The following is a 26,300-nucleotide window of genomic DNA, read 5'->3' on the forward strand; positions in this document are numbered from 1 at the left end:
ATAAACTACTTTAAATGTTTTTATCATTTAATTACTAATTAATTAATTTATTTTATTTTATGACGGAAATAAAAGATCTAATGCCAATTCACTTGTTGACAAAATCACGTCTTTTGTTACATCATCTCATTTGCATATATATGTTCGACTATTGTAGTTTTATCCAGGCATTCTGGTGAAGAATACCTATTAAGCATAGAATAAGTAGGAGTCATGGTGAGGTATACCAATCTATAGATTCAACATTATATATCTTCGAAAGGTAACTTTTTTTAACGATATAGAACATTCTGTAATAGAGGTCCAGTGTACACTAAAGACACGATGCATCTTTCAGAAGAGTGGGAATTTGGGATTGCGGTATCCCTGTCGTTGTGGACAAAAGAATGAGCTCCGTTTACACGAAGACACGAATATAGTGTATGTGTTCTGAATGCAGTTAATGCAAGGCACTGGTTATTTCGCCACATTTAGATATAGGGTCCTATTCAGATTCAATTCGGATTCAAATTCGTCATTACGGTTTTCCAATTATTCTTTATCTCAGCTTAACCTCTTGAACTGTGATAATTGGTTATTTTTTAACCTTTATTTGGTATACTAGTCAGACGGATCGCTTGACTTAAAATTTTGAATATGGTTTTTGTAACAAATTTTGTTTACCTTTTGTTCAATTAGACCAAAAAAAATTGTTGCACAATGAATCCAAGTAACACGTCTTTTTCGAAGCAAAAAACAAATCTTGAGGTTTTCTATTTTGATATTAATTTTTATCTGATGGTATATTCATGGGTTATCATGAGAATGTATTTGAATCAAATCAAAGTAATTATCAATGTTGCATCGTGAACGGCCTTGTCTACTAATTATACCAACAAGACAGATTGTTTCTTGAGCGTGGACAAAGACGCATCCATTGGAATTTTACAGCGTTATATGGTGTCCTCTTCCGTAGGAAACTACTCAAAAACATTATTTCATGTAATCCAAAATCATCTTTTGTTATTTACATATGTTGAGTGACAACTTACAAATGTTGTTTTGTTTTGTTTTATCACGTGACCAACAATCGTCCAATCAAATGACAGGAATATATTTAGGTGTTGAGTACAATCGCCTAGGTCATCTATTATCATCGATTCAAAAATCCTAATTCGCTTACAATTAAAGTTAGTAAACATTGTGAAAAAGTGCTCAAATACGGCTTCACGAGGCGGAGGAATACACCGCACAATATGAGCGTAAAATATGGCACTTTTTTTTTGTCACGTTTCCCAAAATCTTCCAATCAAATGACAGGAATCTATTTAGGTGTTTTGATTGAACAATACTAATTCGCTTACAATTAAAATTAGTAACCAGTGTGAAAAAAAGTGCCCCAAATCCTGCATAGTTTTCGTTGACAGCAATTATAATGTTGCGCATTTTCTGTTTCGTTTTGTGCACTCTTGGCGTTTTTGGCGATAAATTTAATAACAACGTGTTGCTTGATAGCGAAGGAAACGTTCAATTATTTTGGAAAGTTGAAGATGATACAATTATATTCGAAGTTCGTGCAAACACATCAGGCTACGTTGGGATTGGTTTTTCCAGCAATGGAGGAATGAAAGGAGCCGATATTATGATGGCCTGGGTTGTTGATGGTACACCCTTTATTTCGGTAAGAAATTTTTGTTTTTTTAATCACTATTAGTGATTAGGTATTCGGAAATGGTGTTTTTCACGAATAATTTATATGTATATTCATAATTTACCTTCAATTTTTTCTACTTCATATACGGTAATATTTTATTTTTCACTGAATAAAAAATTGAACCCTGTTTACAATGCCAACAAAAACTACATGTTGATCCTGAGTTGTGTAACCCCGAGTCACCATATTCTGAAGCTGTCTCTAGATAGATCCTAGCCGACTATTGACAGTCATCTAGATACCGGTGTAGGTGTATTAAGTACTTCTAATACATGTTATCCTTGCCATTAGTTTTGTATGTATAGATGATTTATAATTGATTTTTATTTTTTAAATGATTTTTATAAATAAAACGGCAGGTTATCTTTTATGTTATTCTTCTAAGGTAAAATCCTTTATTTACTATTCATACTAAGCACAAATGAAACTACACTTAAAATAAATAAAAAGTGTCTCCTATAACTAAATGATTACAATTTAATGGAAAAACTTAAAATGTGTTTTGAATTACTGATTTTGTTTAAATTGAAACAAAAATGTTGAAATTTGTAATTGTAATGTAAAAAGAAAACTTATCTGGGCATGAGACTGGCCTGTTTTCAGCTCAGCAGTGTAAAGAGGATATTATTAAAGTAAATATAAACAAGGCCAACAGCCATTAAGTCGCGTGCTACAATGCATAGTGATACCGGACCGACAGACAGACCGACAGACCGACAGACAGACAGACCGACCGACATAGTGAACTATAGAGTTGCGTCCACGCGACTAATGACAGATATGGCGTGTTTTTTGGAGAATAAGCTCATTGACCTTGCTATACGTCTGATTTTGAGGATCGAATAATAGTTAGGAATTTCATAGAATAAAGCTGATGGCAATACGCATACAAATCATTATACATGAAAACAATAGTAGACTATAATCGTATCCTGCTTTTTCTCCAAAATATTATCCCTTTTCATCAATTAAAATTCCAACGAAAATTCTCATTGAACGACCTTACCAATTTACAAGTTGAAAATTATTTTTAAAGGATCGACACGGCATTGGAAACACATTTGACCATGACTTGTGTCCTCTCATTTCCTTAAAGATAAAAACTAATCCAATAAATTCCTTTTCAAATCACTTCAAGTATGTAAACGTTGACCTAGGCTTATAATCAACAATTTTATATTTAAGGATCGACACGGCATTGGTAACGAAGAACCAAAAGTTGATGAACAAGAGGATTATGAGATGTTATATGGAAGTGAATCAGATGGTCTAACAACAATAGGCTACCAGCGAAAATTGGTTACCTGTGACGTCAATGATTACGATATAACGGTATGTATAAACCACCATCCAGTTAATAAAGGTAACGATTGCATTTCCCTCGCCTACTTTTGAAAGGATGTCTTTTATGACCAAAAAGAATGACGCAGTACAGACAATAATGATGAAGATCATTTTTTTACAATTTTTTCTTTTGTTTAGAGAAACTTTTGTTATCAGAAAACATGTTCCATTGTTGAACCAAGAAAGTATTAAAGCTCCGTTTTCTTTATATCCGTACTGTAATTAAGCGCCTTAAGTACCTTTAGTGTGTAAAAGTGCGCATTAAGTCTTCATTATTATTATTAGTTAATTTTAAACTTTTTAGTAGGCTTATTTTGTTTTTTTTATTACTAATCATTTTGTTATATTTCATTCAACAGCGAGAAACTCGCCAATTACATAATGGATAAACTAGTTTATAATTTATCGTACTTATAACCTAAGTCTTATTTGAGACTTAGGAAGTGGAGATGAAAAAGGCGTGAGTTACAACCCTGGCACTAGAAGGTCAGGATTGAACCCTGGGACTTGTGATTAGAAGGCAAGCACGTTAGCCATCAAGCTACAGCTCCACTACTATATTTTTAAATTGGTTAATTAATTTTTCATCTAAAAAATGTTGGTACTTAATTACAAAATACATTTGTAAATGTTCTTTATACCTAAAAATGAACAAATTAATTGAAATATTGAGTCACAATGCCTTGCCTCATGTTATTCGTTTTAATCAGTGGACCCACAATGCCTTGCCTCACCTTATTCGTTTGTTTAATATAAGTAGTGGACCCACAATGCCTTGTCTCATCTTATTCGTTTTAATCAGTGGACCCACAATGCCTTGCCTCACCTTATTCGTTTGTTTAATATAAGTAGTGGACCCAAAATGCCTTGTCTCATCGTATTCGTTTTAATCAGTGGTGGACACACAATGCCTTGCCTCACCTTATTCGTTTGTTTAATATAAATAGTGGACCCACAATGCCTTGCCTCACCATATTAGTTTTAATCAGTGGACCCACAATGCCTTGCCTCACCTTATTCGTTTGTTTTATACAATTAGTGGATCTTCTATTTAAACATCACTTTCTAAATCCTCTCTGGTTGCACTGATTTCCAACATTTTCTTAAATGCCAAAGTATAGAGTATAATTATGTAGCATCTTTTTATCTCTTAGACTGATACAATAAGAGTAATCTGGTCATATCATCCCGATGATCCAGAAGGTACGTCAGCCACATATCATGGCCCTCAACGGCGGGGAGTCAAATCTGTCGTATTCCTTGATGTTGTTTCGTCAGAATTAAGCGAATTACCGAATGGAACGAAGAGTTTTGATGTCTTGATTGACAATGTAAGTGAGGAGAAACTGATACCTTGGAGTAGGCATAGGCTTAGGAAATTGTTTTAAATGTCCCAAAACAATGGCGCAAACTTCTGTATTGAACTAAATAAATATATAGTTTTCTTATTCACCATTCTCTCTCTCGCTCCTTATGTTCTATAATCATGAATCCAATACCCATAATCCTAATTCACCCACACATAAACGCTAATTGCGAATTATATAATTGGTTTTTTTTGCAGTTACTTGTACCAGGCACTGTCACTACGTACTGGACATACCATGTTGAAATACCCGAACTGGCAACACCACATCATGTAATTCGGGTAAGAATAATTATTATGAATCATATAAAGAGTAATGACCAATCACAATTGCTTGTGATTGGTAAAATCATTTAAATTGCGCTTACGTCCTTCTGTTGAGTCTCTAATGGGAATCATTCTATCGAATTTGGATGCAATGCAACGACGTAAGGGCAACGTGTAAGTTAGCTGACCAATCACAAGCGATAGTTCGGATGATCCATTGCGTCGTGATTGGTCACACACATACACACACCGCAAGTAATTTGACTAATCATGAGCGACGGATCATCAGAATGATTGGTCATAGATACAGTATTCTATTAAAATTCCAGATGACTAACATTTTAGATAAGAATCCTGACATAATCTTCTTGTGACTGGATTTTTTTTGCAGATTGAGCCTGTCGTTCAACCTGGTAATGAACGATTTATTCATCATTTAGTTGTAAAAGAATGCTATGGGCTTACAAACATCACTGGCGATAGGAGCGTGTCTGCTTCCGATGCTACGATTATGTATAGCGCGTGTGACAAACTAATTTATGCATGGGCCATCGGTAGTGGGGTAAGTGTTATGTTGTCAAATACAAAGTAATGGCAAGAAGTTTAGGCCCACAACGTTGGCCTGTGCAACATACAACTGATTAATATGCATTAACAATGAACAATGGATTTAAACTTACGTATTGTATACGTTATGTATTGCGTAACCATTTCTAGTATTTCCACATAACGAATAGATGACCAGCGCCATCACATCTTAAAGGGTAGCTCCGGGTTAAACAGTACAGCACCAACTTTATTTTGCTAACATCATTAAAGGGTGTCTCCGGGTTATACTTTATTTTCCTAACATCATTAAAGGGCGGCTCCGGGTTATACATTATTTTGCTAACAACATTAAAGGCGACTCCGGGTTATACTTTATTTTGCTAATATCATTAAAGGGCGACTCCGGGTTATACTTTATTTTGCTAACATTATTAAAGGGCGGCTCCGGGTTATACTTTATTTTGCTAACATAATTAAAGGGCGGATCCGGTTTATACTTTATTTTGCTAACATCATTAAAGGGTTACTCCGGGTTTTACTTTATTTGCTAACATAATTAAAGGGCGGATCCGGGTTATCTTTAATTTGCTGACATCATTAAAGGCGACTCCGGGTTATACTTTATTTTGCTAATATCATTAAAGGGCGACTCCGGGTTATACTTTATTTTGCTAACATAATTAAAGGGCGGATCCGGTTTATACTTTATTTTGCTAACATCATTAAAGGGTGACTCCGGGTTTTACTTTATTTGCTAACATAATTAAAGGGCGGATCCGGGTTATCTTTAATTTGCTGACATCATTAAAGGGCGGATCTAGTTTATCCTTTATTTTGCTAACATTAAAGGGCGGCTCTGGGTTATACATTATTTTGCTAACATAATTAAAGGGCGGATCCGGTTTATCTTTAATTTGCTAAGATCATTAAAGGGCGGCTCTAGTGTATTCTTTAATTTGCTAAGATAATTAAAAGGCGGCTCCGGATTATAATTTATTTTGCTAACATTAAAGGGTGGCTCCGGCTTATACTTTATTTTGCTAACATTATTAAAGGGCGGATCCGGGTTATACTTTATTTTGATGACATCATTAAAGGGCGGCTCTGTGTTATCTTTAATTTGCTGACATCATTAAAGGGCGACTCCGGGTTATACTTTATTTTGCTAACATCATTAAAGGGCGGCTCCGGGTAATACATTATTTTGCTAACAACATTATAGGGCGACTCCAGGTTATACATTACTTTGCTAACATCATTAAAGGGTGACTCCGGGTTATATTCTATTTGCTAACATCATTAAAGGGTGGCTCCGTGTTACCCCTTAATAATGTTAGCAAATGAAAGCTGGTGCTGTATAACCAGGAGCTGTCATTTGATGTTAGGAAATATGATATCAGTTGATATTGTGTATGCTTGATTGATTCTGAAAATGTGAATTTGTCTTAGCCTTTAGAATTTCCAGAAAACGTCGGTTATAGAATAGCAGGAGAGGATCCAGTCAAGTTTTACCAGATTACTGTGCACTATGATAATCCACAGCTAATTACAGGTAACTGCCTATTTTAAGAGCATATGCAATTTGGTATGTCCAAATTAGTATTAATACCATATTAATCATCCTTAATTAATACTGGCTACAGTTTTATAACATATAGGATACACTATTGTTGATAGGTGTGATTATTGTAATTTCCAATCAATTCAAGATTCCAGCTATATTATTATGAATGGTTATATTCAACTGTCGCTTCGTTGTGAAATAAGATTGTTGTGAAATAATATTTTTTTGTCACGCGAAATAATTTGACACCTAAAACGTGTACGCTTTGCTCTGTGGCCTACTTCATTTAACGGTATAAAGCTCTGTTTACACTATCAAACTTCATGCAACAAAAAAATGTGATGTGCCCATATAGACAGGATGACGTCCTATCACTGCCATATTTGGGCATATCACCACCATATTTGAACATATCACCACCATATTTGGGAACATCACACTTTTTTTGTCAAGCTAGTTTGAAAGTGTAGACAGAGCTTAATAGTACATTGAGCGCAAACCCTTTTATTATAACACTTTTTGCTAATACAATTTTAATATTCATTTTTTAGGAGTTAGAGATAACTCTGGAGTACGCATACATTACACTGCGAACATTCGGCAGTATGACTCGAGCATGTTGATGACGGGTGTTCCAAGTCTGCACCAATTATTTCCAATCCCACCTAACGAAGAGGCATTTCCTGTCTATGGTTCATGTAATGCAAAGTGTTCAAAAGAGGTACTGTAAGCTTAGACATTTGAAACTATTAAAACAACATATATATAATTTAATTATTGCTGTTTTTGTTTTTAAATCTCTTACTAATAACAATCAGTAACAACTAGAGTTTTATAACGTCTAGGATTAGATACCATAGCGCTACCATGGTTTAATATTATGTTTGTTTGTTTTATTGCAGCTTCTCACTGAAGGAAAAATGAAGATATTTGCTGTCTTTCTCCATGCACATTTAGCAGGTTTGATATTTTTTGTCGCTTGTATCGCAAGTACAATGCTTTCAAATCGCAAATCTTCAGTCCTTGTTTTATTTTAAGTTTTTCATGTTTCCTTACGAACGCCATTTAAATGTGTTTTAATTTTTATTCTTACCAAGATTCAACTTAAGTATATGTATGACACGCCATGTGTGCCAAAATGTTTTTTTCTTATGAATATTAGGCCGATTCAGCGTCTAAATATAGACGACCTAGTTTCAAGATTATGTGTCTTTTTTCAGGAGTTGGAATGCGTTTAACACACTATAGAAACGGAAAATACGTTGGTGAAATTTCACGAGATGCAGACTACGACTTTGATCTTCAACAGTTTCGTTACCTAAAAGAGCCTTGGATAGTACAGCCTGTAATATTTAACAAATCCATATTGTTTATTTATAGTAATTATACAGACTATAATTAGTGTTTGAATCAAATTTGTGTTTGATGTAGGCCTAGGCCTACAGTACTGAGTTCCAATAACGTAGTAACTATCACATTATAGCTAGGTAAATTTGTGATAATTATAAAATTAGTTATAAGAGTGGTTTGCAAGTATGTTCATTTAGGGAATTATCCTAATATTTACTTTAATTCCTTACATTGTTTTACAGGAAGATGAGCTACTAGTAGAGTGTATATACAATACAAAGGACAGAACCAAAGTCACTTATGTGAGTATACAATTATCGCCTTCGTAGTTTGGCAGGCAATGAGCTCTTATAGCGCCACCATTGTCTAGAAAGTAAGCCTTAATAGTTTGAAATGCAATGAGCCCTATAGCGCCACCAAATTTCTAGAAAGTAAAAACAATCCTAAGTAGGCTGGGTGTATGTTAAAGTATTGAAGACTTGAATAGATTGGTCTCTGTTGATATTTTATTCGTAAAAAATGTAATGTTTTAGGGAGGCTTGGGAACAACTGATGAAATGTGCCTGGCTTTTATATTCTACTATCCAAAAGCTAATGCTGGAAGATGCTTCAGTATTCCACGTTCAGAGGCGTTGGAGGAAACTCTCAACACAGGGTAAGTACGTTTGTATTTAACTTATGGGAGGCCTACATTAATAATCAAAATAATGATGTTGACACTGTTACGATATGGACCAGAGTCGCATGTATATTAGTGGTTCCCACACGGACACAACGTCAGGGCGTACGTAAAATCACCGCAAGTAATTTGACCAATCACGACGCGATGAATCACCCAAACTGTCGCTTGTGATTGGTCAGATTGCTTGAGGTGCGCTTACGTCTTTGCGTCGAAGAGCAAATTAGCATTGCACTCGACGTATACAACGCTTTGAACATTAACATAATGTTTCTTGTTTCTTTGATATGTTAGGAACAAAACCATAAGAGAATCACTAGACGAGTTAGATTGGACACAAGAAGAATCAGATGTTGTTAGAACCTGGTGGAGAGAAGGACCTCGTATGTCTTATTGTACAGACCATTCCAGTCAAAATGCATTTCCCGAGGACGAATTGTTAGAGGTATGATAAAAACTTACTATTACGGGATAATACTCGAGTTAAATTCGAGTACTGCAGTTAACAACTTACACATCTTATGTTCACACCTGTTAAAAGCCTAGAGTTTACATTTGCAAACTTTACTGATTGTTTAAACGTATCTTCGCTAGTATAATAATGTAAAATAGGAAACAAAAAATCTCTCCCAAAGTCACATTTGGTCATAAAATCCTAACTGATCTTAAATGATCAACTAAAAGAGCCATTTAGGCACAATTTGTTTTTTATCAGTGCATTAAAGTACGATTTTCTTTTAGGGCAAAAATGGTTACATGGCGTCGGAAAGTTTGGACAATTTGATTGATATCCAGGATGAAATTGTTGAAGAAGACCAGTGTTCTAGTTCCCCAAGTTCAAAAGGATCCACAGGTCCAAAGGGATCTTTGTTTACTGTCTTTATATTAGCTATTTTAGCATTTGTATAAATGACTGTGTTCAACCTAATAGGCTAATGTTAGATAGTACAAATAATGGTTATGAGTGGAATGGTAAAAATTATTTCATGAAGTGAACGATGAAAGATTATATTTTCACGAGGCGAATCCGAGTAAAAATAGAATCCTTCACCGAATGAAATTATTTGTACTATTGCACTAATATTAAGCATTCAATATTTTATACTTGCTTTTTTCAATACCTTGACCAATGGTAAAAATAATTGGAGGTGAACGATAAAAGGTTAAATTTTTCTGAAGCGAAAATAGAACCAAATGAAATTACCTGTACCATTGCACGAATATAAAAAATTCATTGTATAGTTACTTATCGTTAGTATAGTTGATTTTAGTTAGTACATTACATTATACTAATTCAGTAACAATTTTTTCATGTTTAAAGTCACCTTCGAATTTGTATTTTGTAGGATTATCATTACGATAATAAATATTTGCCACAACTTTTCGCATAAAAACAAACTCGTAATTCACTTTATTCTACACCTAAATTCGCACATAGGATACCTAGTTATGTCTGATAACTGTCACATTATCATTATATAGCACCCTCTATGATGTAAAATTGTAGTGGTTGGTGATATTGCAATGTTGTTAGCATGGACCTATAATTAGACCATAGGTATGCGATCTCTATTGTTTCTCTAACTTTGGACTTTAGTGAACTGACATTTTCTAACAATGATGGAATAAAAACTACCGTTTTAAAAAATATGCATACCACATTTATTTACAATCTATTCACTTGAAAAATTTTTATAAAACCAATTATGGCATATTTTATCTGACTGGCAACGGAATGTTTCGCTTATTATGCAACTAGACAAAATACCTTTCCCTCAGCCGGTACCATGTCCCTTTCAGTACAAATTCCGGTCATGACCCCAGACCCCCCCCACCAAATGTAGTTTTAACATAGTCAAAATAGTCCTACCATTCAATGTGATACTTCATTGCACCCCTAAGCCACTTTCTGGTAATGTTTATACCCCATTACCCCCAGGTTTCTGATGTAAATTCTATGTTGGGAAATAATTTATTAGCAAAAAGCAGTATATCATTTCATTTATTATACTAAATTGCCAATTAATGTATTGTGATCAATACCAATCCATCCGTAGCAAAATATTTCATTATGTCATCTAATTTGCATGTCTAGAGTGACCACTTGTAAACGGTATAGTAACCATTGAACCTATCCTTGTCGACAGTAAAATCTAAAGATGGCCAAGGAGGTATGTCTATGTTATCTTAATTACAACGTTTCATCGAACTGTAATTGTTACATTGATTGCTACTCGAGTAAACAACATTCTATTGCAGCAAGTTTTAATTTAAAATAGTGGCCATTCGTCACACCGGCATGTTAGCCACTCATCCATAGGACGGGAAGCTCCAAACTGTGTCCTAATTGGTGTTTTTAGCGTAGTATGTGTAGCAGACTATCATGACGATGAAGTTCATTATCGACACGGTCACCGGTTCTGCTTGGATAGTTATAGTCTGTTTGAACTTCGCTCATTCACATTCTGGAAAGCAGACAGTAGCAACAGCTATTCGGATCAAACGTCTCATTTACAATTTTTCATCGTCTAAAAATGGATATCGTAAATTACATAAAAGTGATAATGTTAATTGTTACTTTTGGTACAGTTGAAATGGCACCTAGCATAGGTAAGTAATGTTTGTATTTTTACCGCATCGGATAGCTAGATAATTGATGTATAAATAGGAGTAATAGGGCTTAATGAAACATGATTCTGGAATATGGCCAACTTCTTCAAGGCGATCCAGGGACGGGTGTGACCCCATCCGATGAGGAGGTGACGGGGTTGCACTGTACTCGTGTTGGAATATGCGTAAGCCAATTTACACGGGTGAGTGGTAACGGTAAGCGGGAAAACTCGTGCTTGTCCCACGTACAATCTGCATCCTTTCCGCTCAAGCGCCCGTCCGCGTTTTGTGTAAATGGTAAAGATAGAAATAACATAGATTCTATATTTTTGTTTTCCGCTTACCATTTCCGTTCGTCTGTGTAAATTAATTGGCCTTAAGTCTTAAATTAATATACTTTTAATTTTTAATTCTCGAAAATTAATCATAATTATAATTAATAATTACCCCTCAACCCCACTTAAAAAAGAAGCTTTCAACTTCCCAACACGTAGACCTACAATTTGCAGTGGCCTGTTCGGAAAGATTCGAACATGCGACCTGTCGCTAACCAGGATGAGTTTTATTGATACTATTGATTCCAATTTATGGAGAGAAATTGTTTCATGAACTCAAAATCCTCTCGTTTTGTGTACGGGTATGGACTTAATGTTAGGACTATAAAAATGACAACCAACAAAATAAGCATAACTATTAAGATTAAATTATGAATTTTCATGGTTCCGTTTAGGCTGCTGTTAATAGATAATATGTAGAACTGCTATAGGCCTATAATTCGCATGTCTCCGGGAAGCCGAGAGGATGTGTCTTATAGATGACTATCTTAATGTTTATCCTTCTCACGACTTAGGGCTAAGTATCCTTAATGCATTGAGAATACCGGGCTCAATGATAAGAAGATCGTATAGACTGTCTTCTGGCCAATCAACGCTAATTAAATAGCAATAAATATTTACTTAATTAATACGTAGAACTTAAACGTGTACTGTATTATTTTAGTATTTCTGCAGTACGGTAGGCCTGCGGTACAGATGAAATCGTATTTAGTGATGCCCTCATGTGATGTGATCAGAGTAAAATTAATTTATGCTGACAAACATGTAAAATTCTTTAAAACAAATCGATAATAAGTAATAACGACAAATATTTATTTTATTACTATTATTTTTCGAGGAAAGTAATTATGTGGGGTGCGCGGTCAGAATTATATTTCAGAATGTAGATAAAGTGTTATACTAGAAAATGACTTTAGTCCTCGAACTTCACATCAAAACACTCGAGAATTTCGAGTGTTATGTAAATATTGGTGTAGCATAGTACGATACGCAATAACATGTTTACGAAAAAATCAATGACCATGGTATAAATTCTCGCTTCGGATAAATATTGGAATTATTTTTAAAATTGCCACACCCTAAGCTATTAAGTTGCGACTTGACTTAAGAGGCAAGGACATTATTATGTATGATGTGCATGTTTATAAATATTAATTTATCTAATGTGCTATAATTGGCCATGACTGTTTCCTGTGCATAGTATATTAGGCCTAATATGCGAGGTACGCAAATATAGAGCAATTCTGGAAGGCCTAGGCCCTACATAGACATTAAATACTAGTACTCGAATCTAGTGTTGTCTTAATATCAAGGCATTCACGTAATTCATTTATGATTTTATATTTTTTATATAATATAAATCCAGAGGCAAATTACTGATAAATGACATTACTGTGGGTATCAGTGGCTAGATCTCAATGGAGATATAAAATAAGCAAAAAGCTAAATCAAAACGATAAAGTAAAACAGCAAGAAAAATTAGCAAAGCTTTCGAGCCTTTTTTTAGTAGTTTGCTTTATATATTATATAAAGACAATTACTGGAAAAAGGTAAATGTTGTGGGAATCAGTGAGTGTATGTCAATGGAGCCTACACATGAATTAAACAAAAAGTAAGTAAAACAGAAAGAAATAACATAGATACACTAACACTAATCCTTCATATTTATGTTTGCGTACATCGGTGGCCTACTGTACATATACTATTATTTGTTTATTTATACAGGTTATAAAGAGGTCACTGATTATCCCTACAACGGTAACACAATCATATCAAACAGCGGTCAATGTATTATTGATAAATCCTGTATCATTATAATATTGAGCCTAACGATTAAATAAATAAAGAAAGTAACTATAGTCTATATCTACAAACATGTGGTTATATGTAAGCCGTCATGCGTATAGTGCGGTATATTGGGTTTGTCCTTTCGTATAATTTACCCACACTTCCGATTGTAATTACTAGTATTAAATGTTTGATCCAAATATTCAAATTGAGATATCGACAAAAATAATTGAATTTAGCCGTAATCACACATCATTTGAGACGTTAAATAATCTTGTGTGTCTGGTAATATAATAAGGCAAACAAACAAAACATTCACCAGCCTCGGGTTCCATAAAAAAAACCTCCGTGTAATAGAACCATAGAATAGAATTTTACCGTGCAATATAACAAAATAACACACGTAACGTGACCCGAATTTACCGTGCAATATAACAAAATATAATACAAAAACAAATAAAACATTCACCAGCCTCGCGTTCCACAAACAAACCCCTCCATGTAATAGAACCATTGAATAGAACTTTACCATGCAATATAACAAAATAATACACGCAGCGTGATACGATATTACCCAATCAAACGACAAGGATACACTCAGGTGTGTAATAATTTTAATATAGGATATACAAACGTGTAATAGAACCATTAAATAGAACTTTACCATGCAATATAACAAAATAATACACGCAACGTGATACGATATTACCCAATCAAACGACAAGGATACACTCACGTGTGTTATAATATATATCATAGGCTATACAAACGTGCAGCAGTACCTTTAAGTTCCTCTGCTGATTAAATTCGAGTATGCAGACACATTAATAATGCTATCTCATTAACTAAGTCGCATTAATGCTTTTGAATATATCACTGCGCTTTACCATCATAACCGTCAAATTCATCGCGTACCTGTCAGACGATAATTTATAACGACATTATACTATGTGTTGTGAGTTATGCTAAATTTACTCATTTTAATTGCAAACACGTACACTCATTCTAAATATATCATTTCGCAGTTGCTGGAGTGTCTGAATACGGAGAAAGAAATAATTTATAGAATAGACATACTAAATAGTGTAATAAAAGTCAAGAGAGAATCAATAAAACATGATTATTAGGTTAATAATTCGGAACTTTAACTTAGGGTATTTCAATAAATGTTTCATTTATCCCATACCATGCTTCTTGTCGTTTAGCCCATCTATTAATGAAATATTTTGCTTGCTATTAAATTAATCGTGGACAACCAGGGAAGAGTGAATCTTACTCGGTACAATACACCGCGGCAGCCTTTTGTAGGTATAGTAGCCGGGTCGCGATATTTTTTTCGTACATAAGTTTGGGACCCCTTATATGAAAGATAGCCAAACTACTTTCTAAATATAGCTAAACCTAACCCTCTAAATAATCTCACTATAAAGTAAAAGAAGTTGCTCAAGGGATGTGTATGTAAAGTCCATAGTCTAATCGACTCGACTACACAGACGGCTCGAGTTTGCATTAGCGAATTCTTACGTCACACCTTATGGATATGACTAATGAATATTCATGTTTATTTTGTGACGTTTTTGAGGGGTCCCCAACTTATGTACGAAAAGAAATATCGCAGCCGTGTCAGCATTTTTGTACGCGAGCGTAAACTGTTTTACTCTTTCTCCTGAAACTGGCGATTTAACCAAGGTGGTTTAGCTATTACTGAAGTTAATAGTAATAATAAATATCCAATTGTCCGTTTCCCAATTAGGCCGATCACTTTAACTACCTAATAATTACAGAGAATAGATCTAATTGCACGATTCAGATTACAATTTCTTCTTAAATTAAAAACTTGAAATGCTATTTTTAGATTCGTATATGGATCGTTGCTACTTGTTAATGTATATAATATTTTCACGATCCAAATAATACTTGCTTTGCTCTTTTTTAAAGAAAAAAAATACTGTTATTTTAGACAGTCATTGTTATGCAATAATATAAAAATAATAAAAGAATAAAATATAAAAGAATCGCCCACGACCATTCCTTAAGTTAAAACATTCAATAAAACTGTTCAATTGGTGAACTTTTAAAAAGTACTCTATCAATAATGACAAATATCAAATACTATTTTCAGTGACGAAACTATAATAGCACAGAAAAATACTGATGGAAACTAACCTATTTTTTTTGAATGACGTTTTATTTTTTCCATAACAAAGATAAGTAAAAACTATTCAGTATATACAAAGTTATATACAGTATTTGGGAGTTTATTTTTAGCACATGACGTCAAGACGTACCTGTGCATTATGTCATCTGGAATTACCATGTTGATAAATTGAACTCATTTTAAAGAATGAGTGCATTGTTCTTAATATTTTGCAATTCTCACACATTATTTTGAATAAAGGTTTATTTTTAACGTCTGCCGGTACTTTGTAAAAATTCCATGTTTGATAGACTCAATTAAACTTAATAGTCATATTGTATTTTACGATTTGAAGAGTTTATCAACTTTTGAACCGATCTTTCTTTTATTTCTTATCCAAAATAAGCCATCATAACCGTGGTAAACTTTAAAATATATAATGCATCATGGGAGGGGCTAAAAAAAAAATTCATTCCTTAAAAATTGAACAATAAATACATTAATAAGAGCAACCAAACTAATATTACTAAATTACATTTTTTCCTCCAACTAAAACTTTCTCTTCACCACCCCCCCCCCCCCCCATTCCTCCTCCTCTCTCCCCCAAATCAAAACACTTTAGAAAAGAACGTAAGATCATATAAAATAAATAACTACAAAATAACAAAAATATTCTTTCATTTCTTGTTTTTTTTTTGTAGAATGTTGTTAAATATTGTACCATGTTTTGGTATTTTTATATACATTTTCTTTTGTGTGTGCCCTAGAAAAGAAATTATATTATTCTCTGAAAATCAGTGGTGAACCTATTTTAAGTAAAAATTGTATTTAAACTATCCGCCTACCTTACTTGTTTACAATAATATATGTTTCCACTTTGAGGCGATCTTTTCATAAATAACGAAAACGAAACAACTCGATCTAAGTGCATTGACCTAAATTTATTTGTGCGCATAATTATTATTATAAGTACAATATTTTAAGTGGGTGTTTATAGGTGACGTAGTAATATCTAGGTTAGCTTGAAGAATGTGTTTACGTTCTTTAAAAACTATCTTTTCTTATAGCAAACAAAAAGGAACAGTGTTTTTTTTTGGTTAGTCTATTTTAAGTTTATTACTACGCTATTCTGTAGGTGCAAGTTACGCCTACAATGTTTATTTGTTTGCAAGCCGTGCTTTCATCACAACGTATACTGTGGCGTCTGGAATACCCTGGTTTAGTAAATCTAGTTATGGTTGAATAATAGGTTCTTTGTCCTACTGTTGATTGAATTACACATAGTAAATCTTGTTAATACTATCATTACCAATGTGAATTTTGTCTCTAGACAACCATCCTTCTTGTTCATGTGGTGTTATACAATATATTTTATTACTATGATTCATTAGCAATTGTGACACAGCAGACTAGCACCAGTTCAATAATGACATGTTTGTATTCATCATTATAGGGACATTTTTTTATTTATTTTTATTTTAAGTTTATTTATAAATCTTGACAAATTGCAAAGGATAACCACAACTGAATTCATCCACTATCCTTCTCAAAGGTGGCAATCCGTTCACAAGACAAACATATGCCTACGCAAGATGCTCTACATAAACAAAGACTTATTATTACAAGTCTTTGGGAGTGGATTTGTAAATTGTCATGAGAAAAAATCCTGAAATATGACAGGACTTGCAAGCATAATAACCACCAACCCACAACTCCACTCAATTTTCAAAACAATTGAAGAATTACAGAGTTTTAAAGAAAATGTTGTCTTAGACTGAACAGCACTAAAGTTCTCTTTAAATTACCGTACCATAAAAAAATGAAGCAAAAAATGAAATTCAAATTAACAATAACACATTTAAATATTTAGGATGCGCTGTTGTAATTAATATGTCTACTTCATGTAATCTCATCCAGCAGTTAATTACTGCACATTGGTTTCTGGTAATAACAAATTATAAATTGTAACATTAAAATATAATCCCTTGCTTAGAGTTATTAAATATTTTAGTGATTCTTTACTCCAAAGAAAGGGATTAGATTCATATTTTAAGATAAATTTGTTTTTAAGTATGTTAAATAGCATTTTAGAGGGTGTTTATAGGCGATACTTGATGAGTTTTGAGCGGTATATTTGGGACTCTATTAATCATAATACATCTTTAGTTTGTAACAAGCCGAGAAGTCTGTTGAGAGATGTTGGATTGGCCGTTAATTTGAAGGATTATATTTGGAGGAAGCGCCCTTATTAGGTATGAGAGAATGTGATAAAAGTAGTCGAATTTTAGGGATTGGAAGCTAGGGTGGTGGTATGGTAGTTTTAAGAAATCTTTAACTATAAAGGTTATTGAGTAGTAAGAAAATAGGCCTAAATATACCTGCATGGTAGTCTTTTATTTTGGTCTATTTTATGGAGAGTAGATATTCATTTAATTAATCGGAGAAAAATAAACGAACTGTACGCTATGGAAAATGTTCACAATGTCTTTAATTTTGGGAACCTTAAAGAAAAAACATCCCTTTTTTTTCTGAATAGATGAAGCATGAAGGGCGTATAAATGTTGGTTGAATGGTTCTATTTTCATTGAATATTCATTTAACGAGTCGGAGAAAAGGAAACTGACTGTACGCTATGGAAAATGTTTACAATGTTTTTAATTTTGAGAACCTTTTAAGAAGATACATTCTTTTTTTTCTGAATAGATGAAGCATGAAATTGCGCATAATTTGTGGTGGCTGTCTGAGGTGTAGTAGCTCTTATACACAATGACTCAATTGAGAATTACCCGAAAGCATTATTGCGGTAGAATGCGTCAGACTTCACCTATTGGCCTCTAGGTAGAGGCATTACTTTTCAGCTTACGGTAAAGCTTCCAACGGCATTAAACACATGTTTGTGCGGATTATTCAAATATTTAAACACGATATCCCGAGGCTCAAGTAATTTTTAATGAATGAATATTGTGTTTTCGAAATCCTATAACTTAATGTTTACAACGTTTCATCTCAAATCTACTGAAAGAACAGATATTTTATTGTTTTACCTTTATAGTTTAAATCTTGGCTAACATAATTCAAATTTGTTTATAATGCACGTTCGGTCTGTTGAAAAACATTCTATATGATGGTAATTCATTTTATAGCAGAACTTACCAATTATGATAAATCATCACCTATATGTAAGACCGCTAAAGCCACTTTATAGGCCATTAAAAATGCAAGCCGAATCAATAGTTTACATAAGGGTTGCAATATGAGTTTACAGTTCACAGAATATAAGCCATCTTTAATGTGATATAGTCACAAAGTGTATGTAAAACACATGTATACATTTTTATTTATCAGCAGGTAAAGGCCTAGTGTAATAGCAATAAACATCTTACAGATATATTTTTTAAAAAAATCCAAAATGTGTCATTATCGTCATTATTACTTGTTTCGAAATTGTCATCTATAAATCATTATTATTTATTTTCATTCATATCGTCCTCCTGCTGTATAAACATAATTTCCATCATTTCATCCTTTCATTAAAAATAGTTTCCCATCGGATTACATTTTTATTAATGTCTTTATCATTATACATCCGATTCTGCATCTGTCACTAGATAGAGTCTAACTGACTCTCGCAAGTCATCTATAAACGAGTCTCGCTGTATTAAATACTTTTAATACACGGTATTTCTGTCATCGTCGCTGTATTTAGATTATTTTCCCACCACTTTTACAACGTTTTCCATCATTTCCTGACGAGAAATTTATTCTGTGACAGTACAACATTTCTCGTCAGTTGTTTTCTTGTTATTAAGCATATTAGAGTTTTGTTATTATTTTTGTTTTATTTAGAACGTTGTAATCGCATTATCAGAAAATGTCCGAGACGTTTAAATTCCGGAGAAGTATGTGGATCAGACGGGAGAACATACACAAATGAATGTAAACTTCTAAGAAAATCTTGTAAGAAGCAAAGAAATTTACGCAAAACACATGATGGGGCCTGTGGTCCCGCAGACGATGGTGAGTAGGCCTATTAATTGTTTGTAAAAATTGTGAAAAATATCCACATTGTTTATTCGCTGATTCGCGCATGCGCTAGGCTTTTATTCAGAATAAGTATACTCGTAACCACGTATACTTACGAGATGCAATACTGTACACGACACGTTCAATGGTATTACTCATATTATAAGTATATATATTTTAAACCGATTACATTTTATCTTTGCTAATACGAATTTTCATTCTTAAACAAAATGTCGTTTCGTGGAAAAGAAAGTGTGTTTCCTGATCTGATTGCTATATTATAGCAATCGGATCAGAAAACCAAACGATGTATAGCGCCAGATGAGTATAAATATATCTTCGTCGTCAGACAAATATTTATAACGTGAAAACATTAACACAGTCCCTATTCATACATGCTAGATTACTTACTTACTTAATTTCTACTTCTAAATACACAGACGCCAGATGATTACTTGATCATGTACAGCACCCTCTATCGTATGGCGTAATAAACATAATTATAGAGTAGATTTATACAGAAATTTTCATTTTAATATTCAATTAGTACATCCAAGTTTATAAATTAATTATGAAAATAATATTTCCTTTTAAAATTTCTAATAGTAATTCATTATACATACGAAGTTTATAAACCTTACCAGACGAATCGAGATGACAGTGATAGTGAAGAAGACGTCTGGCCAAAAATCCTCGTAAAATTTGATAATAATTATGCAATACCAAACAGAATACCTTCAAATGTAATTACCGAACCACATTTTAAGAAAGAACGAAATAAAGGAAATGAAAGGAAACGACAGAGAAAAAGAAAGAACAGGATTAACAGAAGAAAAAATTCCAGTAGTTCTTCGTTAGAAGATTTAGAAGATCAACGAAGATATGATACTGACAGTGTTGAAACACGACACAGAAAATCAAAGACAAATAAAAGACGTCGACATAACAGTGAGTATTACCCACATTATTTCATTACACTATTCTACATCTATGAACCAATTCTCCAAGAATGTCATACTACGATTTTGATAACTTCAATGCCGTCTTCTATAATAAGTACATACTATTAAACATACTCCCTGGAATTAAACCACTAAAGTGCTAAAAAGGCACCGATACTCACAAATCAAGTACGTTATCATGGGAATACTTTTTGGTACGTGCAAGTCCAAGCTCAATAAAGGTTCTGCATTTGCGGTATTATCCCTGTATCGTTACTTTTTTGCAAGTATTTGCAAATTAAATTACGTGGCAAATTTTTGCGCACGAAAAAAAACGAACGGAAGCAGCGACGCACACGACGCCTGCTTGCAAGATATAGTGCAACACTTGTTTGTTGTTATTTTGCAAATAGCTTTATACCAACCATGTATTTTGATTTCCAGAAAACGTATGAAGTGTTAGTGCTGCCCTAAAGCTCTGCAATTTATTTCTGACTGTTTTACTTTATCGTTTTGATTTTGCTTTTAGCTTTTATTTTTATTTTATTTCTATATCCTGATATCCAGCCATTGATATCCACAGAATTGTAATTTTTTAAAGTAATTTTCACTTAGAATGATTTTTAGAAAAAAATATATATCGCGTTATCTATATCTTCAATATAAGTGTTAAACAGTGCTCTCTCTATCGTTCTCTGCATTTTCCAAGTATTTCGCTCAGATTCCGAGGGCTTAATTTATTTTTACTTTAGTTTTAATCCATTTATTCCAATCTATTTCTGTGTCTCCAGTGAAAATAAAAAGTTTAATAATAATTTGTGCTTAACACATGTTACTGTATTCTTTCAGTACAACCGGTCAGAACTACAATCAAACCAAATATAATCACGGAAAATATAATACCAATAGCACCAACTGAATTCGCTCAGCAGACGACGATGCATATAGAAGAAAAGGGACAAACGGTTCCAACAGCAGCACCAACCGAGCTGGTAACACCACCAAACAACTGCAGATTATACTGTTCGCCTTTCCTGCCCAAGGCGCCATTTTGTGCAACCAATGGCAAGACGTATTCATCCCTGTGTGAGATGGAACAAGACGCCTGTAAGCGTAGAGATCCAACCATCACTGTGGTTTATGACGGCCCGTGTATTCAAGCAGAAGAAAGAAGTGAGTATTATGACACACCTGATTGTGTTCTTGCAATTTGATTGGTTATTTACGCAATAACGTGTCATTCGAGAATTTTTGCAACGCGTCATTCGAGAATTTTTGCAACGCGAGGTTTTGACTTATCCTCGTCCGTAAATCAAACTAGTGCGCGCCGTCTATAACTATTTTACTCCGCGTTCAAAGTTTGAGCACTGCTTTTTTGGCCTAGCTTCCCGGCCTAGTTTTCATCAATGATTTACGATGGACGGATACATTTATAAACTATTTATAGTTTATTTCAGCACTAGGTGTGTTATAATACAAATAATGAATGGAGAAAATAGTTCACTTGACTTGATTTGAATGATTGTAATGTGTATTTTTTATTGTAGCTACCTGTCCACAATATTGCCCACTAGTGTTCAAACCCGTTTGTGGAAGTGATGGTAAAACTTACCCATCATCCTGCTGGTTGGGCGCAGTTAGTTGTACTCAAGTCGGTGCCAAGTTATTTGAGGCGTATAGTGGTCGATGTAAAGCAAAAATTAAAGTAAAAGGTATGTTGATGTAATATGATAATAATGAACATTTTTGTTCCAGTTGGTCAACAATATCTCAGTCTCAGATATTAAGTTCCTATATTCTTAGCTGAATTCTCAAATCCACAATTCAGCAACCGCTACTGTGATTAATCAACATAACCACAAACCCAAGCAGATTTCAAACCAAACACTAAACCACCACACACCTAGTCGAAACTATTTTAATAAGTTACCAAGACATCATTGAGCAACATACAAACTACTATACTAACAAACAAATAAAAACAAATGGAAAATACAGTACCAAGCAACCAACCGACAGACAGAGCTAACCGATCAACTTACCGAACCAGTAACCAACAAACTAACGATAACCAACAAACAGACTGACAGACTAAATAAGGTTTATGATTGAAACCTTGTAAACCACACAAGCTATTAACACTACACTAAGAGCAATATGTAAAAGACTTACTTTACGGCAGCAGTAACCAACAGACTAACGATAATCAACAAACAGACTAACTCACTAAATATACTAGGTTTTTGGTTTAGAAGCTATTATTACAACATTTTTGTATTCAAACGTACAGATCCAGAGAGACCAATATGTAAAAGAACATGCCCGACAGAATTCAAACGAGTATGTGGAAGTGATGGCGTAACATATGCAAATGAATGTTTACTAAAAATAGATTCTTGCAAAGATCCGGAGTTGACCGTGGTAATGCAGGGACCATGCCCACCAAAATAAGGTATGTTGTTATCGCTAATGTACATTAAAGGGTGACTCCTAGTTTTAAATTGATTTTTTTCTAAATTGAAATGTATACTTATTCCCTTTGTAATAATTAACAAAACGAACAGCGCCACCTAGTGTTTAATAACTTCTAACATTTAAGATAGACTTAAACATCCAGCATCTTCTTCATCGCTCATTCGTGAACAGTTGCTGTAATAATTGATAAATACTGTATCAATAGGTCAATAATTGTACTTGTATAACTAATAACTACCTAATTAAATATAAAATGCTAATCTAGACTGTTCATTTTCATTGTTTTAATGAATTGTTTTCACAATCACTTGATAATTCCCCCATGTCCCTTCCACGTAGGCCTACATAGTCTGTCTATGTTGTGCACTAACTAATATCTCAAATTCTACACACTATTTAAGTAATTTCGTCTTTTCAGATGGTCCCCGAAATTTACCAAAACGTTAATGCGATCACAATCGAAAATGAGTAACTGCTATTCAACCGAGATTCATCAAAGCAAGAGTGACTATTTGACTATTCGTCCGATTTGTACGATCATAGCTTTCTGTTGTTTTTAAAATTAATAATGCACAAACCTTGCGTCATCGAATATAAACATTCCCTTGCCTGTCTATCAATATTTGCATTTCAGTATCCATGCGCCCTCGCTTCAAAATGTACTTAACACGAACAATAATCTGTTCATCACTTTTAACTATCATTTACGCACATACCTATTATATTGTTGCCATTTGATTGGTTGATTTAGTATCACGTGCTGTTGGTTATTTGACTACAATCGACTTCAATGGTTCTAATTGGTTGATTTAGTATCACGTGCTTATTGACTACATTCGACTGTAAAATTCAATTCAATTGTTCAAGTCAACAGTCAGCTACTTCAATGCAAGCATTCTGAAATGATGTGTCCGTCATGCGACAGGCCGGAATATTATTGCGATACCGAAAATCAGCATGTAGTGTGTGCCGTCTGTAATTGCTCTGATCCGCGGACCGCAGTCAAAATATGAGCGCCGCCTTTTAAAAATGGCCTAGCCTGACGTACTTTAGGTCAGCTGAGGTGTAAATAATGAAGTATTGGAAGAAATACTTTCTTTACCTTTCTTACCTCTCTTTCTTTAACGAATTGGACGTGTTTTTATTGATTCTAAATTTTAAAAACAGCGAGAGAAAATAACGAGGTGTAATAACTTTTTACAAGCAGTTCTATTATTTCATCTCCGATATGTACGTTGGTGGCGCATGGTTTGCGAAATGCTGATATTGATATTTGTTTGTTTAATATATATATTTATTTTTTGCAATGGTGTAATATAAAATTATGTGGCTGGAATAAATAAAACTTAACTATATCAAGAGTGTTGTTTTATTTATTTAATCAGCATTAAATCACATGCATGTATATAGTTCTTTGGTGTAATGTTGTTTATCATTTTAGGTGTTAATAGAGGAATTTCATTTATTTTTTTGCAAAAACATGAAACAAAAAAGGGGGAAAATATTCACAGAAATATGCTGTTTTAATAAAAGTAAATTTCAATTGTTATGGAACAATCCTTCGAACTCCTTGCAGTTCTTTTTAAACGAATATGGTCCATGAAAGCACATATTAGAACGAACATGGCCCTATGATCAAACATGTTCTTTTTTAGAAATAACATGGCCCTCCTTATTAGATTGAATGTGACCCTTATTTAAAAACCATATGGCCCTTTGATGATCGTGGTCCTTATTATAAAATCATGTTCCTTTGATTGAACATATCCTTATTAGAACGAACATGGCCGTTTGATAGAACGTGGTCTTTATTAAAACGAACATGGCCCTATAATCAAACATGTCCTTGTTAGAAAGAACATTGTTCTTCTTTATTAGATTGGATATGGCCTTTATTTAGAAACTATATGGCCCTTTGGTCGAATGTGGTCCTTATTATAAAAATTTCGATTGAGCATGTCCTTAGTAGAACGAAAATAGTCTTTTGAACATAGTAATTTATTAGAAAGAACATGGTCTTTTGGTAGAACGTGGTCCTTATTAAAACAAACATTGCGCTATAATCAAACATGTTCTTTTTAGAAATAACATGGTCCTTCAATTGAACATGTCCTTATTAGAAAGAACATGACCCTTTGGTTGAACCTAATCCGAATTTGAATGAACATGGCCCTTTCATCGAACGTGGTCCTTCGATTTAACATGGTCCGTATTTGAACAAACATGGTCCAACCAAACATTTGAAGTATTAGTAATCATTTGCTGCCACCTTTCTCATCAGCCATCCTGCATTCTTTGTCACTGATAATCTTTAACAATCTCAGGAAATATGGTCACGCTTGCTTGTCTTTTGTGACGCGTTTTCAACTTGTTGCCCGCTAACACAAACATTTAGACCTTTCAACGTGCTTCGATATGCACGGGTGATTAGGTTTTACGTTAGCAAAAGTTTTGTTCGCCTTGGCCTTGGCATTTACCAAAAATAGACTAGGATTTCGTTGTGAATGTGATATTATATATATACAAATAGATAATTATTGTAAAGCACTGAAGCAACAATTACTCCAAGGAAATTATAAAGGTTAAGTTTACGTAAGACAATTTCACGTTGTCCTATTAAGCCTACATATTTTGTCTATAGAAACGTGTCAATCCAGGTAGAAATTAATTACAGTCTTTGCCTGCAGCTTTTATTTTATTAAACCAGCCGGTTTAAAGATCGGAAGTCAATTTAACGGTTAAAACTGAGAACGGCATGTAGGCCTACTTTATTTCATTCAATTTCCAGGTACAATCAACAACATTATACATATGACAAAGCTGCAAAACCATCAGGATTGCTGAGTGCTATAAAGCACTATCGAATCGGCTCTCCATGCTACACCTCGAAAAAATAAAATAAAACAATAAATATAAGATAAATACAATTGGAGTAGACCAGCGGAAGTGATGGTGGTTCATTTAATATCTGAAAGTGTGTCTACTTTCTGAGCTGTGTATGTCTTTGTAATGTCAACAAATCTATAAAATAACGGTGGTCAGTCATTCGCGTAGAGTACTACTTTTTAAAACTGCTATTTTGTTTCGCTGTACCTTCACTTTAATAAAATGATTTAAGATACTGATGATGATTATAAAAAAATGTTAAATTAATTGGTAGATCATGTGAAGTTCAAATT

At 33.7% G+C, this 26,300-nt stretch overlaps 3 protein-coding genes across 4 annotated transcripts in view; all 3 read left to right on the plus strand.

Annotated features, from left to right (window-relative positions):
• Window positions 1-10,274, plus strand: part of LOC144856444 (DBH-like monooxygenase protein 1 homolog) — a 38,340-nt gene extending 28,066 nt beyond the window's left edge. The window contains exon 14 of the mRNA XM_078714458.1: window positions 9,666-10,274. Coding sequence (XP_078570584.1) covers window positions 9,666-9,721 — 56 coding nt within the window. The 3' untranslated portion in view covers window positions 9,722-10,274. The remainder of the gene's footprint in view (window positions 1-9,665) is intronic.
• On the plus strand, window positions 223-9,263 carry LOC144856078 (DBH-like monooxygenase protein 1). Its single transcript, XM_078714051.1, has 13 exons — window positions 223-262; window positions 1,495-1,660; window positions 2,879-3,025; window positions 4,192-4,368; window positions 4,602-4,685; window positions 5,062-5,232; window positions 6,669-6,771; window positions 7,335-7,504; window positions 7,686-7,743; window positions 8,004-8,128; window positions 8,376-8,435; window positions 8,667-8,788; window positions 9,107-9,263. The coding sequence occupies exons 2-13, from the start codon at window positions 1,604-1,606 to the stop codon at window positions 9,261-9,263; spliced, it is 1,431 nt and encodes a 476-aa protein (XP_078570177.1). The 5' UTR covers window positions 223-262; window positions 1,495-1,603.
• Window positions 10,275-11,006: 732 nt separating the features above from the next.
• LOC144855427 (uncharacterized) lies at window positions 11,007-24,526 on the plus strand. Of its 2 annotated transcripts, XR_013614810.1 has the most exons (8): window positions 11,007-11,422; window positions 19,529-19,699; window positions 20,312-20,653; window positions 21,496-21,819; window positions 22,194-22,358; window positions 22,937-23,098; window positions 23,540-23,963; window positions 24,015-24,526. XR_013614810.1 is itself a non-coding variant. In XM_078713284.1 (7 exons), the coding sequence occupies exons 1-6, from the start codon at window positions 11,347-11,349 to the stop codon at window positions 23,095-23,097; spliced, it is 1,239 nt and encodes a 412-aa protein (XP_078569410.1). In that variant the 5' UTR covers window positions 11,007-11,346; the 3' UTR covers window position 23,098; window positions 23,540-24,526. The 2 variants fall into 2 exon arrangements, 1 of the variants encoding a protein (XP_078569410.1); XM_078713284.1 differs by having other exon boundaries at window positions 23,540-24,526.
• Window positions 24,527-26,300: the final 1,774 nt, after the last annotated feature.

Source organism: Antedon bifida, chromosome 11 (genome assembly GCF_963402885.1).
Source record: "Antedon bifida chromosome 11, ecAntBifi1.1, whole genome shotgun sequence".
In the NCBI taxonomy this organism is placed as follows: Eukaryota; Metazoa; Echinodermata; class Crinoidea; order Comatulida; family Antedonidae; genus Antedon; species Antedon bifida.

Bases quoted from the DNA above. Each gene is read 5' to 3' on its own strand.
- LOC144855427 (XM_078713284.1), top strand. From the start codon at position 11,347: ATGGATATCGTAAATTACATAAAAGTGATAATGTTAATTGTTACTTTT. The intron at 19,700-20,311 runs GTGAGTAGGCCT...AATTTCTAATAG, and splicing joins CTGTGGTCCCGCAGACGATG to TAATTCATTATACATACGAA. The intron at 20,654-21,495 runs GTGAGTATTACC...GTATTCTTTCAG, and splicing joins TAAAAGACGTCGACATAACA to TACAACCGGTCAGAACTACA.
- LOC144856078 (XM_078714051.1), top strand. From the start codon at position 1,604: ATGAAAGGAGCCGATATTATGATGGCCTGGGTTGTTGATGGTACACCC. The intron at 5,233-6,668 runs GTAAGTGTTATG...AATTTGTCTTAG, and splicing joins CATGGGCCATCGGTAGTGGG to CCTTTAGAATTTCCAGAAAA. The intron at 8,436-8,666 runs GTGAGTATACAA...GTAATGTTTTAG, and splicing joins ACAGAACCAAAGTCACTTAT to GGAGGCTTGGGAACAACTGA.